At 38.3% G+C, this 21,159-nt stretch overlaps 1 protein-coding gene across 2 annotated transcripts in view; it reads right to left on the bottom strand.

The window, feature by feature from the left end:
- Positions 1-2,364: 2,364 nt before the first annotated feature.
- ivns1abpa (influenza virus NS1A binding protein a) overlaps positions 2,365-21,159 on the bottom strand; it is a 28,581-nt gene continuing 9,786 nt past the window's right edge. For both annotated transcript variants that reach the window (XM_059984510.1, XM_059984511.1), the window contains exons 2-15: positions 19,609-19,870; positions 16,704-16,840; positions 14,373-14,542; positions 13,764-13,839; positions 12,297-12,470; positions 11,958-12,083; positions 9,012-9,119; positions 8,162-8,282; positions 7,706-7,924; positions 6,031-6,152; positions 5,673-5,799; positions 4,656-4,787; positions 4,307-4,480; positions 2,365-3,513 (exon numbers count right to left, since the gene is read on the bottom strand). In XM_059984510.1, coding sequence (XP_059840493.1) covers positions 3,254-3,513; positions 4,307-4,480; positions 4,656-4,787; positions 5,673-5,799; positions 6,031-6,152; positions 7,706-7,924; positions 8,162-8,282; positions 9,012-9,119; positions 11,958-12,083; positions 12,297-12,470; positions 13,764-13,839; positions 14,373-14,542; positions 16,704-16,814 — 1,920 coding nt within the window. In that variant the 5' untranslated portion in view covers positions 16,815-16,840; positions 19,609-19,870 and the 3' untranslated portion in view covers positions 2,365-3,253. The remainder of the gene's footprint in view (positions 3,514-4,306; positions 4,481-4,655; positions 4,788-5,672; positions 5,800-6,030; positions 6,153-7,705; positions 7,925-8,161; positions 8,283-9,011; positions 9,120-11,957; positions 12,084-12,296; positions 12,471-13,763; positions 13,840-14,372; positions 14,543-16,703; positions 16,841-19,608; positions 19,871-21,159) is intronic.

The following is a 21,159-nucleotide window of genomic DNA, read 5'->3' as shown; positions in this document are numbered from 1 at the left end:
ACTTAATGGCTTGGATTTTTATTTTTAAAAAAATTTCTCTAGTATTGTTTCTGCCAAATATACTTTGATAAAATATTGTACAACTAGCATAAACTGAATAAATGCCATATTTCCAAGCTAAATAAAGTTATACTAAGAACTGTGGAATGAAATGACATTATATTTGTCGTACTAAATGCTTCATATTATTTAAGAGCAAAACTTATTCCAATAAACTAATGGTAAGTTTATAACTGAACTCTTGCCATCTTTCTCATCCCCTGCTGCTTCAGGGGATTGCTCACATTTTTGAACACAGTTTTTAATTTTTCTTTGGCAATTGCATTCAGATGTAAATGATTAAAAGCATTTGGCCACTTGGGTTTTAACAAGACAATGCCAAGTAGTCACAATCAGTTTCACTTAATCAAGTGAGATTAAATACCAAATTTATGCTCACAGATCATTCACTTAATCAAAATAGATTTAACAAGGATTTCCACCCTAACCCTTTCTTCACCTCTTTATACATCTGTAAGCCTCCGCATGTTTTTGGTGCAATATAGAGTCAATCAACTATTCACTCCCTTCAGTCTCTCCCTCCCCCATGCAACACTAACAAGCCTTCCTGCTAAGTGATTAGTCCCCCTCCAGTTCAAATGCAAATGATCCCTTCAGAAGTTCCACCTTTACCTGAACGGAGCCCAATGATCCAGAAATCTGAAGCCCTCCTTCTTGCACTAGCTGATTAACCATTATGTTAAAATTGTATGATCTTCCTATTTCTGGCCTTACTAGCACGTGGCATGCATAGCAATCCTGAGATCACGACTCTGGAAATCTTGTCCTTTAACTTAGCACTAGCTCCCTTAACTCACTTTGCTGGACCATTTCCTCTGGCTGCACACTGTTCCACTTAATGTTGTGGATGTGATCCGAGATATCATTGACACTGGCACCTGGGAGGCAACATCCCATCCGGGAATCTTGTTTTTGGCCACTGAACTTTGTTCCCCTAACCAATGAATCCCCGATCACTACAGCTCACCTCTTCCCTTCTGAGGCATAGAGGGGGGACTGTGCTAGAGCCCTGACTGCAGTGGTTTTCCTCTGCCAGATCATTTCCCTCCCACCTTCCCAAAAGCTGGATGCAGCTTTTGCTGTTATTGTTATCAGGACACCGTAATTTGTTCAAGTAATTCATGTTCAAAATCCAGAAGAGACCCCATGAACTGTGGGGAGGGGGAGAGAGCATGAGAAACTGCTCGGAAGAATGTTATGGTTCCTCTGCTGATTGTTTACCTTTCTCCGAGGTCACTTGCCTGCTTGTAGAGAGAGTCTGTAGAAAGTGGAGGGCAGAGCAGGTTGATGGGACAGCTGGTGTTAGCATGTGGAGATAAAAACCAGGTCTGCTGTTATACAGACACACAACGAGACACACACAGTGTTGGACACTGAATGAGCTTTGTGCACCTACATGAAGGTGGGGGTTTGGAGGATCCATTCAGGGAAATCAATCAATGGCTCACAATGTGAAAAGATGCAACCTGTGGGGAATTATTTGTGTGTCCACCCTTGCCTGGGTGATAATTCCACCACTGAAGAAGTCGTACGGATTTCAAACACAACAGGAAGATTGACGGCAACAGCTCACCTCTCATCTCTCTCTCTCCCCAACATTACTCAACTAAATACCACAAACTGAACTTTCTCCATCGCATCGTAAGACTGTATTCATTTACCCCCTAAGGTTTGAAAGAGCCTAGTTTCATTCCTATTTCCACACACATATGTATCTATATCATTGCTAACCTGTTCAATATTTGCATTTATATTACTGTATTGCAATAGTTTACTAATAAACACTATTACTTTATAGTAATACCAGACTCCAAAGTGTTTTCCATTTTTGCTGGTTCTTTAACCCAGCCACGGGGTACGTTGCAAACTTGATCAGCTCATTTACCTGCAGATTCTTTGCACCAAAGAATCCAAACATAGTAAAGAAACAAATCAAAAGAATCAGAAAATATGTTTACAATTTTACTTACATTTTCCTTTATCATATGTTCAAATTTGTTGTCTTTTGCACATTGGTTGTTTAACTATGTTGCCTGCAGTTTTTTTTTACTGATTCTATTATGTTCCCTTATGTATTTATTATGAATGCTCACAAGAAAATTAATCTCATGGTAGTAAATGGTGATGTATGTGCACTGATAATAAATTTACTTTTAACTTTTATATTGGGAAATCCTGTACAGCCAGTGGATTATGGGTTCTGTGCCACAGAAAATACTGCAGGATTAATGAACCAAGGATTTCAAACTAAATGTTCTTACAATTTGACTAAGGAACTTAATAAGAAACACAAACTCCACAAAGTTAAGAGTTCAAATATTTAATTGCCTATGTCATCTATTGTTTTAGGATTGTTAGCTACATAGTTTGTAACATTTGATTCTCACAAAGGTGCTCCTTAATCCTTCACTAATCCATCCTAATACAAGTACACATTTGAAATCCCTTGTCAAGTTCGAGCATTTAGAGTAGTACAATAAGTTATAGCAGAGGCAAACATTGAAAGCTCTTTCTAGAATTGTGTATGTCCCACTCTGGCACTTCAAATTCTAATTGTAAGCTTTTAGTTTAATGCTTCCAAACAATCTTGTTCTACTGTATATTCATCCAAGTATAAAAATTGTTTATAAAAGATGATAAAACATTGAACCCAAAAAAAATGCTCTAACTGCAGGCTGGTCAGCTTATCCATGACTTGTTTAAACCCCAAGGAAGGATTTAAAAACAAACTGGAAGATAGGAAATATGATCCTGCTTGCCATTCTTGTCACACCCCTTCCACTACAAACCCCAAGATTACCATTGTATGTCTTTAAACCAGAACTTCATGATGAGATCGTGTGCAAACAATGCAAAACAAAATTTTGGGGAAGCTCCATTGAATAAACACTTTTCCTATTTTCCAAATTTTGAAACAAAAACCTCCTGCACATCAGGTTTGCAGTTAACCAAAATAACCCACTAGGAATACACAAACATACCTACATCTTGGGATAATAGTATGTACAGCTCAAATTAATTATAAGCAAACCCAAAAAAGGTTTTATGTTACCATAAAAATCCAGACTTCATGCTTCAAGTTGTTCTAGAAACCTATATCCAACCATAAACAGTCTCCTCCCATTATAATCCCTGCAAAAAAAAAAGTGTAACACAAATCACTAAACTCAAGCTGCTGAGAAAATGCAAAATTTTATAAACTGGGCATATTTGTTTTGGTGCATGGGCTCCATTCATTGGTTTCTGGATCATATACTTCCAGGTTGTTCAGAAACTCATTGCCATCGAAGCCTCCCACAGCATAAAGGAGTCCATTTACTACAGCAACTCCAGCATTACTCCTTGCTGATGTCATACTTCCCATCATCTTCCACTCATTTTTGGTAGGATCATACATCTCAACACAACAGAGTGCATGGGTTCCATCGAAACCCCCAACAGCAAATACTTTTCCTGCAAAAATAAGGGTTACATTATAAATGAAGTTTGGGGGGGGGGGGGGGAAGAGGGAGGGGAAGACAACCCTGGCAAAGCTAGGAAAACTAATAAAGTGCATTCAGCCCCAAGCTCAGGCAATTTGTATTTCTACTTTGACTGCAATAATACAATGTCAAAATTCTGACCTCTAGCTTGTTCGTGACTTGCATATACAAATGTTCAGATGTGTAAGTTAAGAAAAGGCTGAACCACATATAGCACCGTCAACATTTCCTGATGAAAACAGGAGAGATGACCAGGATCCAGCCCATGAAATAAAAGTTGAGGCTGGAATGAAGCCAAAGGAAAACTGACAGAAAGGGCAGCTTCAATTATCTCATCTTCATGCATGCATTCTGGGTCCAAACAGCTGCCTCCTGTTAGATGTTGTTCTATTACTATTTCATTACTTTAGTTCAAGCTCAGTTTTGATGGTGCACAGAAGCCAAATTGTTAGAAGCAACAGCAATCAGGTCTTACATACTCTACTGCAAATGGTAATTGATTTTCTATGCTAATGCCACTCTATTAACCCCATCAGCCCTCTTTCGAGGGAAACAGAGTGCAAGAGACACACAATTCAATCAAGATCCATAAGCATTTTATGATTCAGTAAGATTTTAACTATGTTGGCTCAAATCCCTCCTCAAAAACAAACTTAAGTAATAGAGCACATAACTAAATGAATCAATTCAGCATTTGTTCCTCGACTTTAGCCCAAGTCAATAAATTGATAAAAATCCAGGCACAAGAATACATTTATTCTCACCATCATGAACAGCTACTCCTGCTCCACGGCGAGCCATATTCATGGGTGAAACCATTGTCCAAGTGTTGTTCTCAGGGTTGTAACATTCCACAGTATTCAGGCAATTCCAAGATTCTGCACCTCCAACCACATATAGGTAACCATCCAGTTCACATACAGCAGCCTGATGTCTACCTAATATTTCAATGATGTTTGGGAATACATGTTATAAAATGGTGCTAGAAAATGAAAGTAGCTATTTAGCACTAGAAGATTTTAAAATTATTAATATTCTGATTAAGTCCCTACATACTTAAAATTATGTGAAAGCACTACAAGTCTGTTAAGTTCAATTTACAATCATACATACGTGTATTCAGAGCAGCACAATTTGTCCAGATTTTTGAGACTGGATCAAAAGCATCGCAATTCTTTAATCCTTTCTGTCCATATGGATCGGAACCACCAACAATATACAGTTTTCCATTCAGTGAACATACACCTGTCAAAAAACCAAAAAAATCAGTTACTGAACAAGTCAGGAAATCAATTATTGTATCGACTATGCTTAGGATGATTAATGGCACCTAACAGCAACTCCTTTGCTTGCATCTTCAGAAACAGCTCTACTTCCATTTTTAATCTCTTTTTCCCTTTCAGGGTTCTTTTGTAGACCCTGACCTGGAGTTACATTCTGACTACACGATTCTTTGGGGTGAAATGGGACTCAATCTCGGAGTTCCATTAACTGGCTGTTGTTCGGCACACTAAAGGCTCGGTCTAAGAGTCTGGGTCGAATTCGGAAGCCTAGGATCTTGGAGCTCTGGAGATGGGTGGATCGAGGGACGCCAGGAGACCCGGGATCTTTGCAATCTTCAGGTACAGAGCTAAAAAAAAAGCAATGTAACAGACTTTTATCATTGTAAACCAGTGAGTTGTTTGTTATGTCTCCACACACTTGCCAGGAAATAGAGACACTTCTTTCTCCCTTACTGGCTGGGGGGGGGGGGGGGGGAAGAAGAGAGGAGAGAAGAACCTGTGGTATGTCAAATACCGGGTGAAATGCAAAGTCCTTGGGTAACTGCAAGAGTGTCTTTGCTATTGCTTTGCTCACGCTCAAGTACTTGGTGCCGATGCTTTTTTTTTGCTGGTGGGGTTTAGGAGAGGAAGGAGCAATTGTTGCTTGCTTACTGCCACTTACGGAAGAAGAGGAAGGGGGAAGCTGTGGGAGGGAACTTTGGGGTTCTAACATTTAACTGCCTTTCATTCTTCGGGGCACTCCCTGTTTTTGTGGATGGTTGTGAAGAGAAAGCACTTCAGGATGTATATTGTATATATTGACATTAAATTGTATCTTTGAACCTTTGACTATGTCATGAATACTTACCTGAATTACAACGATTAGTACGAAGCTCAGGCACCGGAGTCCAATCACAAGTACTTGGATTATAAGTTTCACCACAGCAAAGTTCATCTGAGTGGCCATTAGATCCTCCGGCTACATACAGTTGACCCTACAACAGAAGAATGTATTGTAGATTTTAAGCCTTTTTAAAAATGAATTAATTATATAAAGTTTATTTATATTGATAGCTGAAATATTGTCAAGGGAACAGTGTGTAATGGTGAAAGGGTGGAAAAAAGAATTGGGGAATTCATTCAGCTAGTCTTAAAGGCAACTCCTTTAGCTTGATCAACTCCTGCTTCTACTTCCTACTGTCTTGGAAAAATTTCTAATCACTTACCATTAGCACTGCCATCTGAAACCGTGCCCGTGGTGTCCTCATTGGAGCAATAAAAGTCCATCCATCGGTTGCAGGATCATAACACTCAACTGTTCGCAAGCATTCCTCACGGTTATAGCCACCTAATAAATCAGTCAAAATGTAACAACTTATATCTTTAGCCTGAAAGTACCAATGGAAATAAGATTCTACACTAAAGAACAACTTCAAAGTACAATTTTCAAACTGAAGATAGGGCAAGTTCTCTGCATGTCTAAAGAATAGACAAATACAGGTTAAAAGTATTATGTTAAGACCTCAAGTTAGAAATATCCGTATTAAGATAGCTCAGCAATGAAACCATTGGCTCTTTAGTTCTCTCTCCAGCACAAATTGTAGTAGGTAGTTATCACTGTTGATACAGGGAGCAATTTGAATTTACAGAAACATTTCATAGAAACATAGTATCTGCAACTATTTCAAGGGAATAAGCTGCTGATAAGCAGAATATTATCATATGGGTTTTCATATGGAGTTGCTGAATGCATTCATAATAGGATTACTGCAAAGGAAAGATGTGAAATCCAGTGGAATATTGGCTTCTCAAATTTAATCACACAAGTCCAAGGTAATGATCTTTCTAAAGAAAATTAGGGAAAGGACATACACAGAAAATGGTTTAATATTAAGGAATGTTGAGGAACAGAGTATGGTTTCTTTTTAAGTTAAACCAGTGAAGGGCTAACATAGCACATGGCAGGTGCCTGAAGAGTGTTGTAGAGGTACAAACAGAGTTCTCCAGAAGTGGCAACACAGATGAGATGGTGAAGCAGCAAGGGGCACACTTGCCTTCATATCAGAGAATAGAGCAAAGTTGGGATATTATGTTGCAACTTCGAAAAACACTAGTTAATCCACGTGCAGGAGTGGCAAGTGCTGTCTGCCCACCACACTATAGGAAGGATAATTAGGTTGGGAAGTATTGACATTCACCAGGATGTTGTCCCCAACCCTCCAATGATAGGGTATATTAAAAAGGCATATGTTTAAAGTGAGAGGAAGGAGGAGTTTAAAGGGGGACAAGTTTTATTTTTCATTCCTGACACAGCAATTGGTACCTACACAACCTAATCACTGCCTCAGTAACAACATTCATTTTATCATTTTGCTCCATAGCAGTTGTTTTAATTAGGTTCTTTTCTATAGTTCCACACAATTTTTCTTGTGAATGTTATCTTTCTATCTAATGCATGTGCTTGAGACACTGCTTTTCATTGCACCTGTGAACATGACAAACTTGACTGTGTTGGAACTTGCTGCCAGAGGTGGGAGTCAGATATAATCACTGCATTTTAAAGCCTTTAAGACGGGCAACTGGACTGGAAAGGCTGTACAGCACAGAAATAAGCACTTGGCCACCATATCTGTGCTGATTTTTGTGCCCATCTGGACTTGCTGTTTGATGGTGGAGCTATATTTCCATGTTTAAGACTCCTTTATTACACAACACCAAAAAAAAAACTGTGGGTGAAGACCAAGCAATTAACATCCCAATTATATAAAGCTAGTGGGAGATACTGTACTAGATTTCCATTGTCTTCTGAGAAACCACCTAAAAATAGAAATAGTTTCTACCATCCCCATATCAACCTTCCTTTAAAAAACAGCAATTCCTTTCTGGAATGTTCACACTCACCAGCAACAATTAGCTTGCCATTCAGCTCTGCTGTTCCTAGACCAGAGCGAGCGTACTGCATGGGAGACAGGAGTTTATCATCTTCAGCCTGAATCTCTAAACTTACACTCTTTATTAGACATGGAGTGGTGGCAGGTGAACTGTGGGGACTGTTGCGGCCATGAAGAAAGATGACACACAGTACACCATTTAGAACAGCCAAGCATAGATAAGTAGTGCCTATAAAGCAAAATAATTGTCAATGAGCACGTGGCAATACTTGTATTAAAACACAACTACTTTATTGTAATAAAACAAAAGTTACAAAAGGGTGGGCAGGCAAGAGGCCTAATTTGCCTTTCTCCCAGTTTAAACTATAGCCCCTCTGTTGGCAACATTAGGCAGAACAGCATGTTCTGTTCACTAGTTGTTTAAACATTTCATTCCAAATCAGAATCACTGGAATTATAAACTTACTTGACGTTTTCTCTGAGGCAATGATTTTCCACTCATGTTTGTTTGTTTGCACTTGAGTAGACAGATTTCCAGAAGTGCTGCTGTATATGTGCCGGTGATTGCTCTCCCGCGGAGATTTCTTCTGCAAAATCAAATGAGTAGCTAGAAAACCTAGCTAGGCTGCACTTGTACTCAGCTACTATCTTCACCATATTCTTACTGATGCACCAGTTACTGCATCACAGACAAGAAATTTGTCTAATAAATTCTAATTTACCTCCTCAAACCCACCTTTTGTAAACAAGTTGCAAACTCTGCAAAACACCTTTTTGTTAAACAGATGTGTACTGTGCTAAAATGTCAGATATGAATTAAACACCCCTGGTCTCAGAGAATGAGAGAAAGTTATGGACAAACACAGGCCAGAAAATGCCAGCGAATAGGTAACTAACATAATGCATAGTTTGTGCATTTTCAATCTACACTAGACCTCAATAGTTCTATCTAACATCAGAGAACTGCCAACACAAGGTCTGATATTTCTAAGGGGTTATGAAATTATCCCATAATCTTTTCTTAAAATTCCATAAACAACATCAAGACTGCCAACACAAGTCAACATTCCACAGGTTATTGGCTGTCCCATTTTCACAATCACAGAAGGATCCATGGCCTGGTTGAGCAAACACCACTACTTGGACATCTGATTACATACAGTTTTGTAGCATCTCAGGTGAACCACCAAATTCTATGTTTTATTCCTTAATGTATACTCAGGTTATTCTACTAAAGTTCTGTGCTAGACCAATTTGATAACTGAATGTACCATCCTGACATTTAGTGTCTATGTACACCCATTAATATTCAGTACCTGTACAAACTGAATGTGGTCATCATCAATGCCAAACACTTCAGCCTGTCCATCTAGTACGCTCCCATCAAGCAGTTTGTGATCAGCAGAGTAGTACAAGGTTTGAACCTGCAAAACAGCAATAAAAACCCATGTGGCTACTGTTTCCATAGCAACAAGTTACGTTATGCAAGCTCCTGTTTATATTTAGCTTCTCAGCACTGGAAGCTTTCTCCTTTCCTGAAGAGGATTGCCGTTGTCTGATAGAAAATTAAGAGACATTTGCACAGTGGTGGCCATCCACTCTAAATAATGGGATGACTGGTCCATTGTCCACTTGATTGCTTTGGAAACCTGAGGCACAAGAAATTCACTCCAACAAATGAAGCAAGGCGTTTTCTTTTATGTTGTAGAGCTCGCACTTGATGTTGCTAGGAAGAAATTTTGCAAGAAACAGGAAATGCAAGAAATGCAGAAAAACTAATGATATTAAGATCTCTTCCTTGTGCACACAGAATTGGTTAGGGGAGGATGTTTGTGAGGGTGGTGAATGAACAAAGTATTCTTTGGAAAATAATTCTTCAACACGGCCACCTTCTAGTGTCCAAATTTATGGCCTATGAATACATGCTGATGATATGCAAAGCACAAATTAAAGGCATTTTCTTCAAGCCTTCTAAGGCATCCTTTGCTACCACTCCAATATACACAAAGCCAAACATGAGGAACAAAATTCATTGCATCACAGATCTATGTAGCCATGAGCCATGTAATGCTGTAAAGCAAAAAGAGCCTATATTTTGTCATTAACTAGAAATGCTTTTGGAAATGTTAGTCAACCGAGAAGTTTACAAGGAACAGGGTCTTGATTGTAACTAGGACGTTGAGAATGTTCATCCATGCTTAGATCTTGCAAGCAGCCAGAACTACAGCAACCAAACTGGTTCAGGTCCAATACATTTCCACACTAAATTATTCTGATGGATTGTCAGTTTTATCTGCCTTGGGGAGCTTGGAGCAAACTTTTGTCTTTCCCTTTGCCATGTACTGCAGTATCTGAAGACATCAATGAACTTGCCCAGGGCTTAGTATAGTGAGGCTGCCTGCAAATAGCAAGTACTGCTGCTGCTCAGTACCAGGACTGGGGACTTGGGATTCAGAGAGTCTGAGCCATTGCTGGCAACTGGTATGGGATGTGTTGCTGGACTACTTGAATGCTACAGTTTCCCTCGCACTTTGTGTGGTACATGCATGCTGCTATTTTCCTTTTCCTTAATTTTCTGGAAATTTCTCAAATGGTAAATGCTCAATTCCAGCAAATCGAATCCAATGATCCACCTAGTAGGTTAACACCAGCAGTGTAGTCAATCGTAAGCAATGTACCCCACCTGCTATTCTGACCACGGTGTTGCTGATCTGCATGTCAGTGCTGAGCAGTCACTCTAGTTCCATCAACACACTCAACACCAGCAGCAAAAGCTGCCTTTACACAGTGGAATGTGGGAGATTCACTGCTGGGAATCCTCCCCTGGATGGCAGGGGTTTGCGCATGGTTCCTAGCAGTTCTTTTTAAAAGACAGGATGGGAATAGTACTAACATGAGGAAAGTGTAAATGGAGGAGTACTATAATAAACCAGCATGTTGTGCAGGATAAATTGTATGTACAGTTCTCTTCAACTAGTACATTGCACACTGCACCTTACACATTAAACATGGTTATATAATCAAAAAACAACTTTTTGTATGTGTTCTCATTTTAGGCTATGTTAGTGCCAAAAATTCCAAAGTCTGAAGTTAAAACGTTTTCAGAATCAAGTATACCATCAAGCAGATTTCCTACCCACTTTCCTTGCACCCAAAAAGTTCCCATACCCAAGAACAAAAGTTTCTATACCAAATTAGGTTAGAGATTAGCATCAACTGGAACTAATCATCTTCCTGTTGAAAACAAATACGCCAAAGCCAGATTATGGCTTTAATCTCCAAAAGAACCTTTGGAAGCACATGTGCTGCAAATAGCTCAAATCTGAACTGAGTTGAGAATTAGATTTGAAGGGTACAGCAGTGAAGTACCCTGTAAGAGGCAGCCAAACTAGTACAAAGATGAAATTTATCTGACAGTATCAAATAAGATTTCAGGAAGCCCATGAAGCATAGATACAATTGACAAAATATCCATTTCTGTGTTGTAAAATTCTACTGATCTGACAACAGCCAACCAGATGTTCATATTACTAATACAAAAAAAACCCATGGAACTGTACATTCAGTTGTTTGAAAGTTCACAGCTTTTGCAGATAGAGTATAATTCAGTCTTGCAAAAGTCAAAAGTTCTGCTTAATCTGTCCTTCCACCCCCTCCAAGCATCTATTTAACATTGCCAAAAAAAGTTACCAATATATTAAGCAATTTTAGTCAGATTGTCATAACATTAATTTAAGTAACCTTATTAATCCTGCAAAGGAGCAAACACAATTAAATCAACTCTTGCCCAAAGCAAAATTCTGCAGACTTTAGGAAAGGTCGCTGCTTCTTTATGAGCCACTACCCTCGCAGTATCTTCCATTTTCTTCAGGCTTGTAGTATCCTAGTTTTGTTAGATTAAACCTAAGGAAATAAAAATCAATTGGGAAGGAGAGAAATTAGAATATTGTACTTACTCATATGGATTAGCTGTGGAAGAAAGCAATTAAAACATAGAAAAAAGTACCTTTTCTCCCTTTCTCTAAAGCTTTTCCTACACTGTAAAACAAAGTGCTTTATAAAAAAAATCATAAATAAAGGTAGCAGAGAGCAGAAAAAAAAGACTAAATTATACTGCTCACCTTCACACCCCCACTTTCTCAGCTTAGGGGCACCTACAGCAAAATTTAAATTCTTTAGGATCAGTTCTTTTATATAAATAAAATCACACTGTCATAGGTATAAGCCTCCATATAAACATAAATAACTGTTGTGCTACTAACCTCTTCCATCAGATCTTCCAGATTCTTTCCATTCTCCCAGACACTACGCTGCACCCAGTTGATTACCTTTGTGTAAACTTTACCATTACTTGGCAAGCATACATTTTCTTCTAATATCACCTCCAACTGAGAAAAGATACATTCAATTAAACTGGTTTGTCAAGTTTTAAAGAAATGACATGAATACTGAATGCAGTTAACAAGGTTAAAAAAAAAATGACAATGAAGGAAAGATTGTTTCATATAAAAACCAAGAAGCAACTCGAACTATACATCAAAATTGTGCCATAGCATGAAAAACAAAGAAATCAGACAAAATTAACACATTTCAAACTTCACCTTTAATCGTGGAAGTTTTAAAAATTCTTCCTGTTCAGAAATCTCCAACAAGTTCTCTTGAATGCAACTGTCAATTTGACTCAACAACCGGGAATCTCCCATCTGACTGGCAAAATTTCGATAAGAAATACAGTTCTGGACATCCATCCTGGATAGTATATAATCACCACAGACCTAAAAAGCAGGGGAAGATGATACTTATTGCAACAAGCCAGTGAGAGTGCGAAAGAGAAAGTGTGAGTGTACATACACACTAGGACTCGTACTGTGATCTGAAATTCTACATCAAATTACTTGAACATTTCTGGAGTATTTCTTGAGTTTATCCACAACTTTGCAGACATAGGAATTTAGAAGGAATGGGCATTACGTGTTTGCATACGTGCATGGAGGGGGGGGGGGTAAGTAAGTTGGCTGGGAATGGATGGCACAGGACAGGAAAAGGGCAATGCTCTAGTACAACCTAATCCGCATACAGGTAATCCTCAACTTATGGATTTGGCTTTGTATCAATGACTCAATTTTCCCATGTCCTTAAGAATCTATTCTTCAATTTAGCAATTAGCACACCCACTATCCATCCACTCAGATAACAGAAATACCCACCATACATTTCGCCAACCTTGCGATCAAACACCTTCCGGGAACAGATTCTCTTCACTCAAGGAGATAAAGATCAACTGCACTGAAGTTACACTACTACATGCACAATGTAATACATCCAAAGTATTAATTTCTAAGTATACTTAGTTTTGTTACTCTGTTCCATAACAAATGTTGGGAACAGAAACATTGGAACATGGCTAGCATTGTCTTGGAACCAACTCAAACATTACACATGATCATCATTACCTTCAAATTCTTCATAGCTCCTAACTTGTAGTGAAATTGTTTCACTACCCCTGGCCATTTCTGGCATCTCCAAGACTGAATGCTTGAAACCACGGGTGAGCACAACAGTTCTGGATTGTCTTACTAATTATTTTGCTCGCCAACCATCAGTGAAAAAAAAAATCACTGCTTTTTGAAAACAAACACATGTAATTGACACTCCTTAGAAACTTTGCCAAGTCTCCTGATCCTATTAAGCAGCATATTGTTCCAAATAATGAAGGGAATCCTGGCCATTTTCCCTTGATTAGTCTTTGTTCTTTAAGAGCTGTGCCAAATAAGTGAATGCCTCTACTAACCAATGTGCCAATTAATCAGAATCCACTGTACATGCAAATTTATAGTAAAATGCTCAAACTTTACTGTATGTTTGAGGGTGACTTGCAGAACTTACTCACTCAAACTGATGGTTAATGCTGACCCTAGTCCAACTACCAATATGAAGTGATTACTTTTTAAAACTGAAGTAAAATGATTTTATTCGTGAAAAAAAAAGTGAGCGCTAAATAATCTCACTGCCAAAAGGTGAAGCATTTTGCCCAAAACCTGAGATCAGCTATACAAACACAAACGTACCTGTCTCACCCGGTCCATCTTCAATTTTTTGGCAGCCGAATATACATCTTTTACAAGTTCTTTGTCTGCTTTTAGTCTGCAAAGTAAAAATACATCTTCCCATTTCAGAATTTAAACCCAGTCTGGTGAAGTCCCTGAATACCAGTTCAATCTACATGCAGATTAAACAGTGTAACTAGTCAGTAGTAGAAAATCAAAAAAATGTCAATACATTGATTACTGCAGCAAGTACATTCACAAGATTGCCTCAATTTTTTGTCATGTCAAATTGCTTATTTTTGTATTAAAAAGCCAATTTTTCACTGCTCTGATCAGCCAAGACATGGGTTCTGCACAACTCATTCCTGAAGTTTAAAAACCAAAACCAAACAGCAATGAAGTTAAGCACCAAAGAGTCTCAAGCTGTCCAAATGCAATCTCAAGAGTCTACCATTGCAACATTAGGGATCTGCAAACCCCGAACAGGAAAATAAGGCAGAATATTGCCAAAACATTAAGGTGTAAATAAATTGATTGATGGCTTCCAAATGTTATTGTTTTAATAATTCTCAGTTTGCAATTATAGCTACTTTGAAATACAATTTAAGAACTTTACATAGACATACTTACTGTGCAGTGTAGGCATAATTCATTAACACCTCAACTGCAGCTGGATTGAGGTCATCAAATTTCACATGAGAAAATCCATGGGGATCACTATCATTGTTGAAAATTTCAAACAAATAAGGGCTGCAGCAAGCAAGGACAGCTCTATGAGCCAGCATCTCATGTCCACAGACCTAAAAATAAAAAACACCTGCATTAACAACTTCTGCACTGTTTAAGATGAGAATTTATATTGAAGAACTTGTAATCTTTTGCCACAGCTACACATTTCATTTTACCTTTCTGTGCATTTAATTTATTAATTCATAATAAATAAGCAATTTGCAGTTAGGGCAAATTCAATGTAACCACTGACAAGATTGAAACTAGCCACTCTTGAATAAAGCTGTTTGAATTCAAACATACTCACTTAATACCAAAGACCATCAAGTGCTGCTATTATGACTTGGACAATAGGAGCATTTTCTTTAACTTGTGGAGTTTTAAACTGTCCCTTAAATTTAGAAAAGCAATATGGCACATCAGAACAGTGCATTCTCAGACAGGAATCAGTTATTCCACAACTTTCTCCACACCCCCCTCCAAACTTAAAAAAGGGTGCTAGGGAATAATGTCAACATCCACAAAGCCAAGAACTTGAGATAGTGTGCTAGACAACAAACATGCAAAGTTAGTCATGTGTGACTTTGCTTTTTTTAAAAAAATATATGCATTGGTTTGCAGACTCTAAACAATTCACCAAACAATCCTCTCTGGAGTAACGGGGGAAAAAAACTTGAAACTGAAGAATGTGGGTGCACTGGGGAGAGTGTGAAGGACTCGTCCCACAGTGTTGTCTACACTCTCATTTTTCCTTAGCTTGTTAAGGGGGTGACATGAAAATAGTACTTGGATGAGTGTCAAAAGGTTGGCATGATAGACGAGGCAGCCTCTTATGCCACAGGGGCATAACTTGTAGACATCCAGCTTAAAAACAAGTTATCTTTACTGACTTCAAAAGTTATGTCATTCAATATCCCTACAAAGATCACATGCGAATGGCTAAAAACACTCAGCCTTGCACTTGATTCCATCATCTTCAGATTTACCCCTCGTATCTACAGGGAATTCCAATTGTAGCTTTCCAGCTATAGACATATTCAAAGGTTGCTAGAACTGTTAATTTTGCAAGTGTTGTCCTTGCCATTTGACTAAGATGTGCATTTCTGATTTGGCCTGGAATATAAAGTTAAGACATTTTCCAACAATTGTATTACTGGAAAGTGTGACCCTGCCCCCTCCTACACTGAGTAGTGTATGCCCATGCTCCCATCAAGTCCCAGGCCCACTGAGACATGCTAAGTAATGCAGAGATCAACAATACAGACCAATGTTTATTTATAACCAGAGAAGCAAAAAGGTCTTGATGTAGGAAGAGCACTATAAATGGTCACTATAGTATGGGTCAAATTAAGGCAATAGTGGATGCCCTACAGCAGAATATTGAAGTAAAAGATTAGAGGAAGCAAGATGGAAAAAAACTTGCATGCAAACTACCTAAAGAAACCAGGCATTTTTTTAAAAAAACAAAAAGTTATGCTGCTATAAATTATTAGGAGCCCCTGAAAAATCATTGGGAATGATTCTAAACTGAAAATACCACTCAATTCCTGCTTTAAAGGAAGACTAAATGGAAGTTAAAGTTAGACCAGTCAGTCTGGTATCCATTTTCAACTTTAAGGGGTTACTAATGACATGGAAATGGAACAGACCAAGTCATCACATAGGATGAAGGCACTTGAGAAAGTTACTCAAGAGAACTGGTCAGCCAATTAATGTCAGCCATTTGAGCATAGACGAATAAAATAAGTACAAGTCTGCAATGATCTTTGCTTTATATGTAAATAAATGAGTGGAATTTTATGTGGATTAAAGTGGTGGGAATCAAATTACTAGGCCTCCAGCCCAAAACTTAATCTCCCTCATCTTCCCCCCCGCAAAAAAAAAATCAGTAACTTGAAAACTTGTACAAATTCTACTTTCAGTAGAACTCAGCCAGCAAAACCAATCTACCCACATTCTGAAATTGGTCTTGTACAGCCATTTACCAGCTACAGGAATGAGATGTCAGCAAACTGAACTATCACAGGGTTGGATATGGTGCAAAAGCAAGCCCATTCTTTGTGAGAAGGACATAACTGCATTGAAGGACCATGAAAATTAAGGTCACCTTTAAATTTCAAATTTTGAACACATTAGGTGCTAGTCCTAAATACAAACCTGATTAAACCAGCTGCATAATATCAACTAATAAACACTCAAATTATTCAGTCATTCAATCAGTATTATGAATACCTGCAGTCTCACATCACAGAACTGTCCACTTTTTCTTAGAGCATTGAGTTTGGCCACAGATGATTCAATGAAATTCTCATCTTCAAAAACTAAATACCCATTAGGGATCATTTTCTTTTCTTTCTGGGCAGGGAAACCTGTTAAAACAAGACATTTAGCTGAATTTCTATCCCTCCAAGTTTATGGAACTTTCCATGCAAATCAGTTTGACTACTGCAAATGTGGCAAGTCGATGTCTAGATATTCATAATTTCAGCTTCAGTACAGGTGATGTAAAGAAATCAGACACAATGACAACAACATGTAGGATATTTCTAACACAGAACAAAGTTTATTTCAAGATGACTGAATTTTTATTATACACACACAAACCAGGGTGTGGGGGTGAGGTGAACAAGCAGTACAGAGAAAAATTTTTTTTATTTCAAACCTTTTTTTTTTGTATTTTTTTTATTGAAGTTCATCAAACACTTCCATAAGATGTGTTTCAGACATTGTACCTATTTATCATATATATCACAAATCTCCACAAAGTATTTATCTGCGGTATACACTTATAAAGAGTGGAGAGAAAAAACAAGCAAAAGGAAACAACTATGTACAAGTAGGGAGTGATCTTTTGTTTTTACAAGATTAATTGATTTGTGAGAATAAAGTCAGGCCTATGAGGCATTGTTTAGTTAAACCATTTTTCCCCAGTATGAATCAAATTGTTCCAAATTGGATAAAATTCTCTTACGTTTGATTGGACTTAATAGCCCATTTACATTAAAAGAAATGAATTTTACCTTGTCCTTAGCCATCTGTATTTATCTGTCAATGTATCATTGAAATTAGAATAAAACTTAATCGATCTACTCCCTGAACAAATAAGAACCAAGAAATGCAAATAATAACAAAAATGGCAATGAACGTGTGATTCCAAGGCTGAGGTCACTAGTAGATGACCCTGCGTTGAGCAAGAGGATATGTCTAGCTGTGGGGGATAACCCTTTCCTACTTGTGAGTTGAGAGCCCCCAATGCAGTATTCATAAAAGTCAGTGAACAAATAAATTACACTCACTCACACTCCTTTTTCCCCACCAAAATGTGTAAGTGAGCAAATGAAGAGTAACAACTAAGTTATATAAAATCCACATTATAATAAGTATTTCTCGAGATAGGTATATCACCGTGTACTTTTGCTTCCCTTTAGCTTCAACATTTTTAAAGTTAGCTAAACCTTATGGCTCTTCTGAAGGGGGTGAGGACCGTCTTTGGGAAACTCCTGGTCTCTTCCTGATATATTTCTCTCAGCCTCCTCCCATCTCCTGCCTTCTCGATTCTCGCACTATTTCCCAAGCAAAGCGGGACAGTTCCTCAGTCAGGCTTTCCCTCATTTTGGAGGCACTGACAGGCAAACCTCTGGCCTTCATGTCTGTAGTCACCTCTTCCACCGTCTGGTACAACCGCGTCCCACTGTCATAACACACTTGAAGTTTAGCAGGGTACGGAGTTTGAAATCTAATCTTATTTTGTTTTAGTACTCGCTTTACTTCAGAGTATCCTTTGTGTTTCTGCAGGACCACGGGGGGGGGGGGGGGGGGGGAAGGTAATCATGGTCGAAATATATTAATTTATCATCGAAAAACACTCTTCTTACTCCAGGCCCTTTGTAGAATTGGCATCTTGATGCTATACCGAAGGAATTTAATTATTATACAGCGTGGCTTTCTGTCCTGGGTAGGTTTCCGAACCAGCACGCTCTCGATTTCCAGCTCCATAACTGAGGGAAGATCCAGCGTGTCCCGCAGTAGCTTTTCGACAAACTCCGTCATAGACGAGCCCTCCGCTCCTTCGGGAACGTTGTAGATTCTGATATTTTTTCGCCGTGATCTTCCCTCCAGGTCAAGCAGTTTATCTTCTAGGTGATGTAATATTTTTATTGTCTTACTCAGTATCCGTTCCATGTTTTGAACGCGATCTTCCACCTTCTTGATTCGAGTCTCTGCCACCTCTATTTTTTGATTAACGCTGGCGAGCTCCGAGTTAATATCCCGGAGCTGCTGCTTTATTTCTTTCTGGACCTCCATTATTTCTTTCAGGATTTTGAAAATATTCACCACTTCGCCTGAATGAGGCCTAGTAGCCACCTTGCTCGAATGTGGTCGGGTCGGAGAGCCACTCGCTGCACTCCTCTCGGTCGCAGGATCCGCAGTGTCGCTTTTTTAATTTCCGTTCCTTTTCCCCATTCTTGCCCCTCTTTTAAGTTGAAATATTTTTCGAAAAATATATTTGATGGAATAATGGGGCTTAATACCCATTTTCCCGGAGGAGCTAGTGACTTAAGCTGCCATTCTCAACGATGATGTCACTGGAACCCCTATTTCAAACTTTTAAGGTGCATACTAGGAAAGAGTTAGTCCTCCCCCCCCCCCCGTGGAAATGTTATTCTGATGCTCAAAATTCTTGTATTTTTAAAGCACAAACCATTAAACACAACTATTTTACATGGTGTTCTAAAACCTGCAAGCAAAATTTGAACATTCCTAAATTTCAGCTAGCATTTTCATTAGTAACCTATTACCAGTGCTAATGACATGCAATTTATTGAACCACAATTATACATCTCACATTAGCATTGTTAATTCTTTAAGAACATGCAGGAAAAGCAATTGCTGGTCCACCCATAGTTACAATTCTGGAAGATGCCATCTACAAAGTGGAAAAATGAACTTTAATTTTGCACCAGTTTGTGTACTATTGCTGTTTCCTAAAACACATTAGAAGTAGTACCTCTAAACATCAAAGACCAAGGATCAAACCAATACAATTTTCTAAACAAGGATAAAGTTACTTTGCACTATTTTAAAATTGTTTCCACCATCTCTCTAGGGGAGAACATTTATAAACATCAGGACTTACTTAATACTGCTGTTTCTGAAATTAAGGAATAGATTTCAAAAAGCGAAGGCACTTTTATTTTTCAGGAACTCTGGATCCAGCTTTAAGAAAATTCTGCAAAGTAACTTATGTAACAATGTAGGCAGATAATGACGAATCCAGCAAGAGCAAGTCTTGAATGGTGTTGACTAAAATTAGGCCTGCAGCTGGTGAAAGGAGGAGTCCCAAAAGTACACCAAGGCTATAGACACATGCTTCTATTGTCTTGGTCTTGCATATTATCCTAAATAGAACAAAAAGAAAAAAAAACATTAATGGATTATTTATGTGCTAGGTTTCATCTATTATTTCATACCTCTAATTCTTTTAAAACCCTTGTGTACCATCCAATTGAGCCTTTATTTTCAACTAATAAACATGTAGTAAAACATTTAACTACTTGAGCACATTTTAAATCTCATGTAGACATTCTTGTGATGTTACTAAGGTAGTACAGCTACACAGATTACAGATACTGAAACCCAGTGCAACACAGAAGGTACTGTAGGAATTCATGGCAAGTAGTATTTACAGAGGAAAATGCTGACTGCCCAGTTTAATCCACAGATGCTGCTTGGCCTGCTGAGTTCTTCCAGCATTTTGTCTTGATCCATCTGTAGATTTGGGTGGCTCAGGTGGTGATATGGGGAACAAGCAGCATCACTTGACACCAAGAACCCTAGATTACTACCAGCAAACAATCCATTCAGTCTTTCTCCATAATACCCATCTAGGGAAGGAACGCTAATGCTTAGCAATAAATCAAGGTCACTGCATAAGATAACTGCAAAGAGAATACATTATGAAAACTTAAGTGTTTGAGTGTTATTTTAATCTGGAACATAAAACTGCCATGTTGAAATATTGCTATAGTCAGGTTCGGAGAATATGGAACTAAATTAGGCACTACAACTCTCCAAAAACAAAATTCTATATGTTTAACAAATCAGATACCAACAGTGGAAGCTATCACACATGTCCAGATCAGCTAAACAAGTGACCATAAGTCTTATAAATGGATCTGCATAGCTCCATTAGTTCAGCAAAAGATTCTGATAAATTACATGTCACTTCTCTCCAATGCTGTCTTTCAGGTAGTGAAACTGGTTAATATCACACTAATTTGAAGTTTGTTGTACTCAATGAGCCACCATCTGTTCAAAACATTAATATTCTTAGACGGCATGAATTGCAAACCAGTGTTATACATGAACCAGCCTTGGCAAGTACTGTTTGCACAATATTTTTTATTTTCCTTGTGAATCCTCAAACCAGGTTGTGTCATCCTTTTCTTTCAAATATGAAGCACTAGCTTAACTGAGCAAAACAATTCAGCTCACAAAACTGAATCAAGTCTCAAGTTTGGTAGAAGCCCACCTTGTTTATGCTGATCATCAAATATATCTATACAAACCCCATAGGTTATTGTACTTAAATAAGCAAAGCATTGTGATATGAAAACCAACTACCTATCTAGATGCTGCCGCTGTTATGGCAGTGGGAACAGTAACCTCTACTGGCAGCATTCCAGAT

This window comes from Hypanus sabinus, chromosome 11, assembly GCF_030144855.1.
Source record: "Hypanus sabinus isolate sHypSab1 chromosome 11, sHypSab1.hap1, whole genome shotgun sequence".
Lineage (NCBI taxonomy): Eukaryota > Metazoa > Chordata > Chondrichthyes > Myliobatiformes > Dasyatidae > Hypanus > Hypanus sabinus.
This window is presented reverse-complemented; position numbering and strand designations above follow the sequence as displayed.